The 15712-nt window shown below is 43.4% G+C and overlaps 1 protein-coding gene across 2 annotated transcripts in view; it reads right to left on the reverse strand.

The window, feature by feature from the left end:
* Positions 1-15712, reverse strand: part of LOC112105524 (ribosome biogenesis protein BMS1 homolog) — a 47329-nt gene that overhangs the window by 14037 nt on the left and 17580 nt on the right. For both annotated transcript variants that reach the window (XM_024198360.3, XM_024198361.2), the window contains exons 9-15: positions 13168-13307; positions 9108-9925; positions 8007-8108; positions 6469-6623; positions 5074-5155; positions 3956-4032; positions 656-838 (exon numbers count right to left, since the gene is read on the reverse strand). In XM_024198360.3, coding sequence (XP_024054128.1) covers positions 656-838; positions 3956-4032; positions 5074-5155; positions 6469-6623; positions 8007-8108; positions 9108-9925; positions 13168-13307 — 1557 coding nt within the window. The remainder of the gene's footprint in view (positions 1-655; positions 839-3955; positions 4033-5073; positions 5156-6468; positions 6624-8006; positions 8109-9107; positions 9926-13167; positions 13308-15712) is intronic.

Here is a 15712-nt window from a genome sequence, read left to right on the forward strand (position 1 = left end):
CATGTGACTAGCTAGCTCTCTGCAAACCACCATTAAGTGTTCCACGGACCACAGCTTGGGAACCCCTAAACAGCTAACATTTACACAGTAGCTTTAGGTGAGTGCCACGTTTTAGTAGCAATAATGACTCAATAAGTCAATTAAAAGGAAGAGCTTCAAAAGACTCAGTATTTTGTTTTTTAAAAAATGGTAATGGAATCACACTATTCACCCATTAAAAACATCCCTCTAAACGTATGGGGTTTTGCACATAAATGCTGAAAAGCTATCAGTGGTTGCTGAATCTAAGGGCTTGTCGACACTGGCACTTTACAGCGCTGCAACTTTCTCGCTCGGGGTGTGAAAAAACACCCCCCTGAGCGCTGCAAGTTTCAGCGCTGTAAAGTGCCAGTGTAGACAGTGCACCAGCCCTGGGAGCCGAGCTTAAAGTCACTCCAGTAAAGTCACCAGCACTGGGAGCTATTCCCCTGGTGAAGGTGGTTTTTTTTAAGAGCGCTGGCAGAGCTCTCTCCCAGCGCTCTGCTGCGACTACACAGGCCACGTTAAAGCACTGCTGTTGCCAGTGAAGATGTGCCCTAAGAGTCCCCCAGAGAAAGAGTGTGTGGTACTTAAGAAGCTTCATAGTCAGACAAATAGCCAAGTTGACAGCTTGTACCTGAGCTTGTTTCTGCATTTCCCCTTTGAGATCATCGAAGTATGTGGCATCCCCTTCATCATATTCAGCATCAAAAATCTCCTTCAATTTGCGTTTCTTGTCCATGCGCTTTTTCTTCTCCTCCTCCTCTCCTGCTTTGGGTTCTTTTCCTTCTTTATCCTCTTCTTCTCCTTCACTTCCAGCCTAGCAAGAAAGAGAAGACGGTTTTCCATCAATGTAGGCAATCCACCTCCCTAAGCTGTGGTAGCTAAATCGAAAGAAGAGTTCTTGCATTGACCTTAACTGCATCTACAACAATGGCTAGGTCACACACACCCATGCGTCACAGGTAGGTCAATCTAAATTTCAAGTGTAGACCAGGGTCTATTTAATAATGCAAACGGTCATAACCACAGCTTTTCATCCTAAAATGATAAACTATTTAATAATAAATTCACCAGATGGAGAAGAATGTCTTCAATAAGAAGTGGAAATGTGTTTCCATGGTCTCTCATTCCTTGTGTCCTCATCAGAAAGCTTTTCAAACGAATATTAAAATAAATGGTATTTTTATTGCTATGGATTGCATTTTTAATGTATGCCAAGAGTGCTTAGAGCTTGGAATTGGCATAATTTATCATTCTTAAGTTAAAATAAACATATTAATAAAAAAAGAACATGTATCAGGACTTGAATAATACACGAGTGTTGCCCATCAGGAGTGAGGTACTGTGCCAGAGATGATGGACTGGGGGAAGTTTGGACATTAGCAATAATTTTGCAAATAAGCAAAAAAAATCTTCAATTAAAAAAAGAAAAAAAAAATCTAAAATTTGCAATATTTTCTATATCTTCAACATTTATTTGCCCTAAATAAATTTGGTCCCTATTACTACAGATTAGCTCACGATCTCATTGTCAACTGAATTCACGTACTCTTCTAGAACATTGAATGCGCCTATACTTAATCCTCTTAACTTTTTATTTCCTGGTTTTCAGAGGTCTAAGGATAGACTCTCTGTGCTCTGGAAGGGTACAAGGCACTGCCAGTGAACCTTAATTCTCCACTAACAAAGTTTTGGGGCAGTGAATTTTCCTTGTTTTTTTGTTGAGTAGGCGGTGATAAGGAGAGGACCATGGTTGTGGGAGTGGAAAGGGCACAAGAAGGCTTCCTTGGAACCTTACTCCCACTCAGCTACTAGCTGTGCCTGTCTCCTGTCCCTTCCAGTAGTGTTGGAGAAGCCATGGGAAAAAGAGAGAAGATGGTGACTGATGGGCTAGGAAGAGCACGTCTACCAGCAGGAGGCGGCAAAAAGGAGTGGACGGAGCCCCAGACTCCTCTTCAGAGGGAAGGAGCTCTGCACAACCCTCAGCAGCATAGGAGGGTGGCAGAGGTATGAAATGGTTCAGTCATCTCAGTGGGATGTTCTCAAATCAATAACACCACCCCAGGAAGATAAACAGAAGCTGATATAATAGTTCTTAGCACTCCTGTCAGACTGACCCATTCATCTTAAAGTACCTTCTCCTCTCCCCTCTCTCAAAGTCTATCTCAGTTCCTATTGTGGAACACCAATTTCCCAGACAATTTTACTTTGCAGGTAAGCTTTAGAAAAATTTCATTACTGCAGTCAGCTCTTTATCTGAAATCAATCCTGAGCAGATGATACCAGTTTGGGAAGGATCAGAGCCATAGTTTGAGGCCCAAGTGTGTACAGAAAAAATTATAAGAACTGTAATATTTTCATGTCATGCATTTTTTAAGGGAGCTGCATCTCAGAAACCCCTTGTTCAAACAACCTCAAATTAGAACCACTAATCCTACCCTGGACACACCATGAGGCACAGTAATTTGCAAATAAGTATGTAGATTTCAGAGTACTTAGAAAAATCACATTTTAAACAATAAACTAGTCTCATCCTTACCCATTGTGGAGCTATTGCTTCAATATAATAGCAAGGTGCATTTCCCAGTATCTCTCTCTATATATTGCTCAACAAAGAACTACTCAGGCAGGTTTAAACAGAAGTAATAGGATGAAATTAAGCAAGAAACAAATTAGACTGAATATCAGAAAAAATATATATAACAGTGAGATCTATGAGACAGTGGAATAGTCCCTCCAGAGAAATGGTGGAAGCCCATTGTTTGAAGTCACCAGAGAATATACTGCAGGGAACAATCCTGTATCAGTCAGGGTTAGGTGGGCCAAATAGAAATTAGAAATTGGAAGGAAAAAACTATGATTCCATGAAAGATCAAACACTGGGTGAAATTCATCCGCCTGGGGCTAGCGCAAGGCCTCATCACCAATTAGGTGCCACATTAGCCCTCAAAAAAGGGCTGGCTTTCTGTAAAAAGGTGAATGTCACCAATACAAAGGTACACTCTATATTACTATGCCTTGCAAAATTAGAAAGCCCTAATGATGACAAAGTTAAAAGCAACATAGCACTAACATAAAACAAATATTTCCCCATCATTATTACGAGACCAAGTTTAGAACCGTGCCCTTTCCCATAAAATGTATATTGCACAATACTGATCTCAAAGCATGTAGGCCTGATCTACCCTAGAAAATTAAGTCAGCTCAACTACGTCATTCAGGGGTGTGAAAAATCCACACGTCAGACTGGAGTAGTTAAACCAACCTAACCCCAGTGCAGATAGTGCTAGATCGACAGAAAGTGTAGGTAGCGTCTACACTGAAGCGCTGCAGTGGCACAGCTGTGCCTCTGGAGCATGGTGTAGACAAGCCCATAGACTAGGGCATGTTACATAGCAGCATTTAACACTGCAGCATAAATTCATTTTGACATCTTTTGATTGTGATCCACCCTAATCTTCCATTTGTTTTCCACTATTTTATGACACTACTTAGGAAAAACTAACATGAAAATAAAAGGTATTAGCAGTCAGGATCATGTTCGACTTGTACCATCCATCACCCACAAACTTGATTTTCAGACCCAGCAAGTTGATTAAGCCTGCCCTCTACTGTTAACTATGGTAAATTGATTTCTGCTCCCCTACAATTATGAGCTCCATGTAAGGAATAATATAGTTTATTTGATCCCCTGAAATTAAAAGCACATCTGATCCTAATGAAAATAAAAGAAAGGAGACTGTATCTATTTCATTCCAGTCCCTCAGATACCAAAATGTTCTCTTCATTACAGCAGCCTTGTTTCTACTGATTTACGAGCGACTTTCCAGTTGGGCTACGAAGCTGAAGGATGTTCTAAACAGAACAACCCACCATGCAGAGAAACACACATTAAATGTGAGCAGTTGATGAACAATCAAGCTAGAGATCATACCTCATCTCCTTCTGCTGCTGGTTTTCCTTTGTGCACAACCCCTGTTTCAAGGTCTTCAAAATCACCATACAGTTCTTCTGTAAATACAGCAGCCAAGAAATCCGTAAGTTAGCAACATTTTTGCACTGCTCTGTAACACTTCTAAGCCCTTTGTTATTTTGTGTATATTTATTTCTCACTAATACTTCACATTTTGGTTGCTGTACTGATTTATCACATTTTCTTCCCACCACTTTTCCACATTCTGTAGAAAGTGAGCGGCAACCCAGCTTTTCAGTAGCTCTTCCTTTTTCCTTTTGGAAATGCACCATCAGCTACCTTCTTCACACATCTCCAGCTCCTCAAAATTCAAGTGAAGTTCTGCATCTCTCAAAGTGAAAGCCACACAATTGGAAGCCACCCTATCATTATCTCTACTTAAACACTGCCCGCTAAGTTATCAGCGAAGCAACCTGAGCCTCCAGCTTCCATCAGGATGTGGAGGCAGAGACTGCAGGGAGAGTAAAAATCTAAAATGGATCCAGTAATTTCAAAAAGGTTTTAAAAAATGGAAGTTTGCTCTACAAAAGTTATCGATAGTCAAACACTTCGCTTTGGAGATAATATAATTATTTTAAAAAAAAAAAAAAAAAAAAAAGTATCTCCATAAATTCTCCAACACTAAAATTCCAACTTTTCAGCAAGGCAAAGAGACAAGACTTACTTTCTGCAAATAGGATTTCTGTTCATTTCAATCCCATCTGTTCAAAGGGAACAGCTAAGCTCACCTACAAAACTGAAAGCCAATTATCTCTAAGTGTAAGCCAACCAGCCTTGAGTGGGGATTCTATTTTCTATTCTATATGATAGATTCTATATTCAAAGAGTGTAAACTGTTCCCTATCTCAATCTGCTATTTCTCTCCTCTTTGTGCACAGACGGATACCAGCTATAGTAATAAAATCAGTTAATGCTTGCATAGTGCTTCAAATATGTAAAACAGGTAGAGAACTTGGCAAGGGTGTTACTAATGTAAAATGTTTTTAAATACGTAACAGAGTTTTGGGTTAAATATTAAGTCACAGCATTCACTAGAAGTTCTTCCTCCGTTAGTCATATTCTAAGAGCATCAAACCTACCATCTTCCTCCAGCAGTTTTGATGCATCTTTATCTGCTCCCCACTTTCCTGTTACAAAGCAGTCTCGAATACTGTTCATAACCTGTAAAATGAAAGTGTTACTTGTACACTTCTCACAACTACAAAGCACTTCAACAGCCGACACACTTTGTCTGTAATACTTGTTCTGGCTTAGAGAGACAGCTTGCTCTCAGCCCATTTGCTATCCCAGGGGTGAGCAAACTACGGCCCGGGGGACACATCCGGCCCTTCAGATATTTTAATCTGGCCCTTGAGCTCCCACCGGGTATGGGGGTCCAGGGCTTGCCCTGCTCTGACGCTCCAGCCAGGGAGCAGGGTCAGGGGCTTGCCCTGCTCTGTGGCTCCTGGAAGCAGCGGCATGTCCCCACCTCCAGCTCCTACATTTAGGGGCAGCTAGGGGTCTCCGCACGCTGCCTCTGCCTTAAGCACCGCCCCCGCAGCTCCCATTGGCCTCAGTTCCCAGCCAATGGGAGTTGCGGGGGCGGTGCCTGCAGATGGGGCAGCACACCGAGCCACCTAGCCGCGCCGCCGCGTAGGAGCCAGAGGGAGAACATGCCGCTGCTTCCAGGAACTGCTTGTGGTTAGCGCCGCCTGGAGCCTGCACCCCTGACCCCCTCCTGTGCCCCAACCCTCTGCCACAGCCCTGATCCCCCTCCCACCCTCTGAACCCCTCGGTCCCAGCCCAGACCACCCCCCTGTACCCCCAACCCCTCATACCTAGCCCCACCCCAGAGCCTGGACGCCCAGTCGGAGCCCTCACCCCCTCCCGCACTCCAACCCCCCAATTTTGTGAGCGTTCATGGCCCGCCATATCATTTCCATACCCAGATGTGGCCCTCGGGACAAAAAGTTTGCCCACCCCTATGCTATCCACATCGTAACAAAACTATCAAAACTGTCTTCCTGGCCACCTCCACAGAGAGGTGGAGGAGACTGAATTAACCTCTCCCTACCCCCAGAAATCATTCTGCCAGAAAAAAGCAAAAGCTCATTAACGTGAGTCAGCACAGAAGTTTACAGTGCCTCTGGGGTAACCATTTAGTGAATAAATAAGATGACATCAGTCATCACAGCAATCCATCCAGCATCTTTCACTAGCATTAAGTTTACTTAAACTTCCCCTTCCTATTTAAAAGCAAAAAACCTAAGATCCTGTTTGTGTGTAAATGTCTCTGGTGAGGATAAAGAGGAGATGAGAATTTCTGAAGACGACACATAGGCAGAACTGTCTGTAATTCATATGAGTTAGTTTCATGTCTCCATGACATATCAGCAGTTCTTTATTAGGGTAATTCAAGACTGGTGTAAGTGGATACATACTGGACATGCTCCTAAGGATACAGAATGTAAGAGCTGTCACGCCAAAAGCAGTACCTCATCTAAATCCCAATCCTGGGGGGTTTCCACTGGAAATTTGGAGCAGTCAAGGGCATTAGCCTTTTGTTTGGATTCTTTGTCAGGACGGCTGACGTGGAACAGCCCTCCAAGCTCTTCATCAGCATCATCTTCTTCATCGGCATCCTCAGCCACTAAATAAAATGCCACAGTTAAAAGCATCATCTGTAAATCATATGTATTTATTAGATTAATCAAAAACTTCTCTTGCTCCATAAATCTTTAAATGCCTGATGTAGTTTGAGGAAAGAGGAATCAAATCATAAAAGTGGTGTATTAGTAAGGAGACCAGTGTTCCAACTTGTATTAAGAAAGCAGAAAAACTAATACATTGTTTGATTCCCTTATAGAGAAAGCAGCAGCAAGTGAATTATTCTATATTGAGATCAGAACCCAAAGGCAGGTCTTTTGTTGGAGAGCTAATTAGACGGGACATGACGGTGGGAAAAATATATTCCACATGTAAAATTTCACATACTTTAACGGAAAAATCAGGTGCCTTGTGGATGATTGGATTTATCTGAAAAATCTGTTCTTTGATTAAGCAATTGTGATGTCTTTGTTCAACACCATATGTAACACAAAATTAATAAAACAAAAAACCCAACCTATTAGAAAAAGGCTGTCTATTTCTCCAAAATCAAATCCCATTTGTTTTGTACCAGTCTGCAAACTGCTAACACTGGGTTTGTGAATTTATTGGTACTTTCTTAGGGCATTATACTGCAAATCTTAGTATGCAGAACTCCCAGTAATGTCAACAGGAGTTGTACATGTTTAGGGGCCAGTCTCTTGCTTGGAAATTTATCAGCTTATGAATTAAACAGGGTGCATACATCATGTAAATGACAGCTTTATCTTCACTTTAAACTAACTGCCTGATTCTTGACAAATTACCATCATTATCTTAAAAAATACACTTTATAACAGACATCATAAATGTAACTTCATTCATATTCTGAATGAACACTTTCCTCACCTTTCAAGGAAGGCTTGGTTAATTTTAGACAAAATTCATTGAGGACAGCAAAAATCTCAACTGATTAGATAGATCATAAATAGCCAGTTGCCAAAATAGGTGGTATGTGCACAGCATCTACTACTAGATTTTTTTTATTTTTAAAAAGCTGAGCTTAAATGTTTTGGGAAAATACTATATACCAAAGGGAACTTAACGCTCTTTCTATCCACCTGGAAAAATATTGCTGTATCTCAAAAAGGAAGGACCCAACAAATATATGTTTAGCAAGCCTCTGGATGAATACTAGGTCAAACTAGCCTAAGATATGTTTAATTAGGAGAACAAAATTCTCTTTTTATATAGGAAAACTAAATGTGAACTCCTGTTACCAATAAGAAGAGTTAAATCCATTATTTCCTCATGCACCCATGGAAAAGTAGACTCCAAAGGCTATGGCTAACTGATATGGCTATGATTAAAAGGCTATACAGGGATCAGAGCAATAGCATCATGATGCTGGGAGAGAAACTTACACTTATACACATGGGATTTTTACCTGTTCCATAAACAAGTTTGCGAAGGTTGGGAGCCGACTGTTGTTGTCTCAGAAAAGCCTCGGCTGCCTTCTGGGTAAGGTCTTCCTTCCACTTAAGTGCACCTGAAGGGGGCAGGGGGGGAGAGAGAGAGAGAGAGAGAGAGAGAGAAGAACACTGTAAATTCCTTCCTCCGCTGGCAATGTATTAGACTAAGGCCCGGTCCACACTAACCCCCCACTTCGAACTAAGATACGCAACTTCAGCGACGCTAATAACGTCGCTGAAGTCGAAGTACCTTAGTTCGAACTTACCGCGGGTCCAGACGTGGCAGGCAGGCTCCCCCGTCGACTCCGCGTACTCCTCTCGCGGAGCAGGAGTACCGGCGTCGACGGCGAGCACTTCCGGGATCGATCCCAGAAGATTGATTGCTTACCGCCGGACCCGGAGGTAAGTATAGACGTACCCTAAGGGACCATCTGCACTAGGGAGAAAACTTAAATAGGGAGTCAATTACAATACACTTAAAATTGGTAGATAGGATCAGGACTTTAACCTCGTTATGTGACACAGATATACATGGACGGCTCTAATTTTTCATCCTGTATTGTAACACGCTCCAGTGATTTGGTTGGTTTTGCAGTGTAGATGGTTCCTAACTTTTGAAGGAATAAAAGGGTAAAAGAAAGATTAAGACCAGAGCCTGCAGACTAAACTAGACTATTTTCATCACCATAAATTCACCACTGACACTGATTACATCTGTTAATAAAATCACTGAAAGGTGGTTTACTTTTTCCAAATACAATACAGAAGTTTCACTTTTTTGAAAACTTATCACAGTAAAGATAACAATTTTGCATGTCTTTAGGGCTTTTGATCAGAGAACTCTATAAAAGCTAGGTATTATCAATTTTACTGTCCGGGAAACTGAGGCTTAAGCAAACAATCAATGGTTTACAAAGGAATATAACCCAGGTCTCCTGAGATGCAGTTTCCTGCTCTAGCTACTGGACAACACTGCTTCCCAAGGGAAAAAAAAAAAAAAAAAAAAAGACTCTGCCTCCAGCAATGAACATGATGCCAAATGCACAGTAAAGGAAAATGAGAAATTGAAAATTTACCTGCTGTGTCTGCAGAAAAGTCATTTTCTTCTCCATACTCCTCTTCCTCTTTCAGTAGATTTTCAACATCATCACCACCATCTTCATCTTCTACAGCCTTCGATTCAGCCCATTCAACACCATCTACATTCTTCTCTGGAGCATTCTGAATCCCTTTCCTATCTGACTCTTCAGCTTCTGAGTCATCATTTAATCCTTCTTCTTCCTCCTCTTCCAAGGAGGATCCTTCAGCCTCAGATTCAGATGCCTCTTCAGCTGTGCAGTTTCCAGAATCTGTAGTGGGAACCACTTTTTTACCCAAGCGGTGATCTAGGTTATGATTCTCTCTTCGTTCTTTATCTTTCCTGCCTAATTCACGGGGTGTGAATTTACTTATTTGTCTGCTCGAAGATTCAGAATCGCTGTCTGAACTTTCCTTTTCGTCACTCTCTTCTTCATCTCCATGGTCTTCTGCTTCTTCCTTGCTTTCATCAAGGTCAGTTTCCCCTTCTTCCCCTGAACTCATCTCAAGATCATCATCACTATCAGCAAATGCTGGCAGTTCCACTGCCGTTTCTTCTGTAGTCTCCTCTCTTTTCAGACGCTTGGCACTCCTGAGACCTAGCTCTTGCCCTGGTACCTCTTTGTCACTTTCTCCCTCAACATCATCATCACCATCACCATCTTCACTTCCATCCATCTCGTCCTCAGACATTTCTTCATTTTGACCCTCCTCTTCATCACTTGCTCCATCATCATTTTCTTCTTCAAACACTGCCTTCCGACGTACTCTCCCAGTCTTCAAATCAATTTGTTTTTCTTCTTTTGGCATCACAAATCTGCTTTCCCAATGGAGAACAAGATAAAAAAAAATGCAATTGGCTTTAATTAAACATTTGATGTCACAAACAAATACTGTAGAACATTTTGGTGGTGTGACCTCGACAGCAGAAGCATGGCTACCTGTGCCATTAAAACAAGTGGCAACACTGTCTGACTTAAAGAAATCTCTTAGTTCAAGAAGCCTCATTGTGGTAATGTCACAACTAAATTAGTGATTCTTCACTGCTGTCCACTAGTTTAGACTGAGTGCCTGCACTAAAGTTGTTTGTTTGTTTTTACTGAAGATTATGATTGCCATGCTCCCAGGACCCTCACAAAAACCAAAAATGTATCACATGTTGCTATACCAGTGAATTATTTAAAAAAAAAAAAGGGAAGGAAAAATGGACTGTGTTCAATGGTGATGGAGTCTCAATCCTTTCTAACTTGGGGATAAATACTGTTTTATATGGAGAAATAAATGGGAAAAAAAAAAAACTATTGTTGTATGCAATGCTGTTGTAGCCATGTCCGTCCCAGGATATTAGACAGACAAGATGGGTGAGGTAATAGCTTTGATTGGACTAACTTCTGTTGGTGAGAGACGCTTTAAAGCTTAGGCTAGGTCTACCCGACACACTTTACTCTTGGGGGAAATCTGCATCAAAAAATTAAAAATTCTGTGCACATTTTAAAATTCTGCATATTTTATTTGTCAAAATACCACAATATAATCACACCAATTTCAGGGATAGCTCAGTGGTTTGAGCATTGGCCTGCTAAACCCAGAGTTGTGAGTTCAAGCCTTGAGGGGGCCATTTAGGGATCTGGAACAAAAATCTGTCTGGGGCTTGGTCCTGCTTTGAGCAGGGGGTTGGACTAGATGACCTCCGGAGGCCCCTTCCAACCCTGATATTCTATGATGCGGGGGGAGGAGAGGGAGAATACAGGGTAGCAGGTTATAGATTGTTGTAAGAAGCCTTAAAATCCAGTGTGTCAATTCAGTCCATGAGTTTTAGAGTCTAGCAAGACTAAAAACCCAAGCTCATCATCAGAAGCAAGCTCCCTTTAGACCAGGATATAACTCAAAGCGGCACCAGACCCTGCCAGAACAATAGATGCAAAACCTGCAAACATATTTCCATTGTTACAATGATCGACACCCAGCACAACACACTTTTCAAGATCCCTGGCCTAAACATGCCTATCACAACATATGATGTACCTCATCCAGTGAATTAAATGGCGCAATAGCAACTGTGTCAAGGTGAAACCAGACAATTACTATGCTTTCAAATGAACTCACACAGGAAAATGATGAAAGACAAAAACACCACATCACCTATGGGTGATCACTTTTCACGAAGTGAACACTCTTTATCTGACCTATCAGTTCTATTCCCTAAAGGAAACTTGCACAACACTTTCAAAAGGCGAGTCTGGAAGCTTAACTTCATAACTTTGCGAGACACTAAACATCACGGACTGAAGAGAGACATTGGATGTATGGCTTTTTACAATAATCTACAACCCACCAGCAACCCCCTATATTGCTGCTTCCCCACCTTTCTTTCCTCCCACCAGAAGGGTGTTAACAGGCCACTTCTTCTTGAATGGTCCCTTGAAATGTGTGTTAACTACTTATCCTAAGCAATCTGTTCTACCTTGTATTTAGTTGTGACACTCTGAGCCCTGGGTCTACACTCCACCCCTGAGCGGTGTAGTTACACTGACCTAAGTGCCAGTATGGACAGCGCTATGTCGGTGGGAGAGCTTCTCCCATCGGCATAGTGCATCTTCACCAGACACAATGCAGCTGCACTGCTGTACGTGTAAACATGCCCTAATCCAACAGGAGAAGCTCTCGTCGGCTCAGAGTGTCTTCATTAAAGCACTATAGTGACGCAGCTGCATCAATGCAGCATTTTAACTGTAGACCTGCCCTGAGTACGTTTCCCAAACCTGAAAAACAGCTCTGTGTAAGCTTGCAAGTTTGTCTCTCTCACCAACAGAAGTTGGTCAAATAACAGATATTACCGCTCCCACCTTGTCTCTAAAAACAAAACAAAAAACTGATCAAAAACATCACAGATATGTATCAGTCATCAGCAGCTATGTAGAAATTACATCCAAAAAACTTCATTAAAAGAAAACATAGAGGTACCTAAAGGATATCTTTATGAAATGTTAAGATTTTTTTTTTTTTTTAAAACAGGAGCAAGACATGTTTTTCCCTTAATCTTCTTCTCAGAAACAGCTTAGCTGTTTAAGCAAAAGTTTAAAAAAATAATAAAAATAATTAGCCGAAGGTGGACATCCAGCATGGAAAATTTCAGCCTGAACAGTTAAATAGAGTTATAAGCAACAGAAAACAGTCTTGTAATGGGAAGTGGTAAGCAATCTATCTATAGGGTGGCATTACTAACTTCTTCTATAATTAGAAATATACTCCTGCAGCAGATTCTGAACATCACTTTGAAGTCCGCAATCCCAGAGTTGCTCACACAAAGACCAGTGATATTTACAACTATGATTACTTATCTTCCAGAAGAAACAACACTAACCAGAGAAAGTGCAAATAAAGCTTGGACTTCTTTTCCTCTTAAGACCTGACAAAAGGAGAACCCTGTACTGATTATTCCATTCTGAAAAGTTAATACCTAATGGATAATCATAATTTACTGTGCCCAAAAATAGAAATGTCCAAGAAAAAAAGAAAAACTAGATGCATGTCTGAAGGTGAAAGCAAATATACTCCTGTCCTACAATTATTTCTCCTATAAACATCCACGTCCACATCCTGAAGCATCCTTACTCCCACGCCCACCTATTTTTTAGTTGAGGTTGAATTATGTTTTCCATGTTTAGGGGAGGACTGCTACAGAAAAGAGTAGGAAACTCTGAAACCGTGCTTTTTAACTCAGAAGACAAGTTCAAACCCTGATAAAATCACTACTGAAAATAAGTGTGATGATCTCATCTTAATCTGGTTCTAATGAAGGTGTGGGAACAGAGTCATGAAGTTTAAACAGGTCTGCTTTAAGTTTCAGAGCTCCGTACTCCCATTTCTCTTCTATAATAAACCTCTCCCAAACTCTTTCTGTGCATCTGCCATGCAAGCAAGCCACACACCTTTAATATCAGCCCACTGAAACAGCTATTAATTAAGATACACAAGTGGCCAAAGCTGTTGCCTGTGTTATGCCTCTTCTAGTCAAGTTGTTCTGTCTCCCACTGCTTGGTAAAATTCAAAACTTACTCTTGGTTTTCCACATCTTCTGAACCTAATGGTTTGGAGTCCATGAAAAGAGACACTTTGCTTGAAGCCATCTTAACATCGATGGTGGAATGTGTGGAGATGAGGCTCTGGACTAGTTCATGATTTGGTCTCACTTCTTCCTGACAAACCAAAAGATTTTTTTCTGTTTAACAGATCAATTATGCAAATATCTATTGAACAATCAACAAATTGTTAAAACTGCCTAAAAATGGGCAACAGGAACAGACTCAATATTAAACCATGCAAATTACAGAGATGGGCTCCTTACCAGTGTGTAACAAACATATTGTACACTTAATATTATTTTAACTCATGCACCATAATATTTGAAATAGTCTGAGTACAAGACAGAAAAAAAGACGGTTACTCACCGTTGTAACTGTTGTTCTTCGAGATGTGTTGCTCATATCCATTCCAGTTAGGTGTGTGCGCGCCGCGTGCACGATCGTCGGAAGATTTTTACCCTAGCAACACCCGGTGGGTCGGCTGTGGAGCCCCCTAGAGTGGCGCCGTTATGGCGCTGGATATATACCCCAGCCGACCCAGCGCCCCCTCAGTTCCTTCTTGCCGGCTACTCCGACAGTGGGGAAGGGGGGCGGGTTTGGAATGGATATGAGCAACACATCTCGAAGAACAACAGTTACAACGGTGAGTAACCGTCTTTTCTTCTTCGAGTGCTTGCTCATATCCATTCCAGTTAGGTGACTCCCAAGCCCCACCTAGGTGGCGGGGTCGGAGTGAGACATTGCTGTGTGCAGAACCGCTGACCCGAAAGCAGCGTCGTCTCTGGATTGTTGCACCAGCGCATAGTGAGTAGTAAATGTGTGGACCGATGACCACACTGCAGCTCTACAAATGTCCTGGATCGGTACTTGAGCCAGGAAGGCAGTCGAGGAGGCCTGGGCCCTCGTGGAATGAGCGGTGAGGCGTGGCGTCGGTACACCGGCCAGGTCGTAGCAAGCACGAATGCAGGACGTGATCCAAGTGGATAGGCACTGAGAAGAGACCGGTGAGCCTTTCATCCGGTCGGCCACCGCAACGAAGAGTTGCGTCGTCTTCCTAAATGGCTTTGTACGGTCAATATAGAAAGCCAGGGCCCTGCGTACGTCCAAAGAGTGTAAACGCTGGTCTTGACGAGTAGCGTGCGGTTTCGGATGGAAGACCGGGAGGAAAATGTCCTGGTTCACGTGGAAAGGTGACACCACCTTTGGCAGAAAGGCAGGATGGGGGCGAAGCTGCACCTTGTCCTTGTGGAACACCGTGTAAGGGGGCTCGGATGTCAGCGCCCTGAGTTCCGAGACGCGTCGTGCCGAGGTGATGGCTACCAGGAAGGCTGTCTTCCAAGATAAGTACAGGAGCGAGCAGGTAGCCAAAGGTTCAAACGGAGGCCCTGTGAGCCTGGAGAGGACGAGGTTGAGGTCCCACGTTGGAACCGGCTGTCGCTGCTGTGGGTATAGCCGGTCTAAGCCCTTGAGGAATCTAACGACCATCGGGTTCGAGAAGACCGAGGACGTGAGTTCCCCTGGGTGGAAAGCGGAAATAGCGGCGAGGTGAACCCTAATTGAGGATGTCGCCAAGCCTTGCTGTCTGAGGGACAGGAGGTAGTCCAGTATCAAGGGGATAGGAGCCTGCGAGGGAGACGTAGCTCGTTGCTCACACCAGCAGGAGAACCTCTTCCACTTGGCTAAATAAGTGGTCCGCGTAGAGGGCTTTCTACTTCCCAGCAGGACCTGTTGGACGGCTTGCGAGCATTGGCGCTCTGAGCGACTCAACCATGAAGCATCCACGCCGTGAGGTGGAGCGACTGCAGGTCGGGGTGACACAGCCGGCCGTGGTCCTGAGAGATGAGATCCCGACTCAAGGGGAGCGTGATCGGCCTCTGTACTGACAGCTCTAGAAGTGTGGTGTACCAGTGCTGTCTCGGCCAAGCGGGAGCGACCAGAATTACCCGTGCATGGTCCCTGCGGATCTTGAGCAGCACCCTGTGGACCAGCGGGAATGGGGGAAAGGCGTAGAACAGATGGTCTTTCCACGCCATGAGGAAGGCGTCCGACCGAGAGCCCGGGGCTCGTCCGTGTAGGGAGCAGAATGCCTGGCACTTCCTGTTGGCCCGAGATGCGAACAGGTCGATCTGGGGAAACCCCCACCTCTGGAAAACGGAATAGATGATGTCCGGGCGAATCGACCACTCGTGCGTTTGGAAGGACCTGCTGAGACGGTCTGCCAGCGTATTCTGGACTCCAGGCAGGAATGACGCCGTGAGATGTATCGAGTGGGCGATGCAAAAGTCCCACAGGCGAATGGCCTCTTGGCATAGGGGAGATGAGCGGGCTCCGCCTTGCTTGTTGATGTAAAACATGGCCGTGGTGTTGTCGGTGAGAATCAGCACGCAACGGCCCTGTAGGAAGTTGAGGAAAGCCTGACAAGCCAGGCGCACTGCCATCAGCTCTCGGACGTTGATGTGCAGGGCTAGTTGGGACGCCGACCACAGGCCTTGGGTATGATGCTCCCCCAGGTGAGCGCC

This window comes from Terrapene carolina, unplaced genomic scaffold (genome assembly GCF_002925995.2).
Source record: "Terrapene carolina triunguis isolate 2854851 unplaced genomic scaffold, T_m_triunguis-2.0 Scaffold147, whole genome shotgun sequence".
NCBI lineage: Eukaryota > Metazoa > Chordata > Testudines > Emydidae > Terrapene > Terrapene triunguis.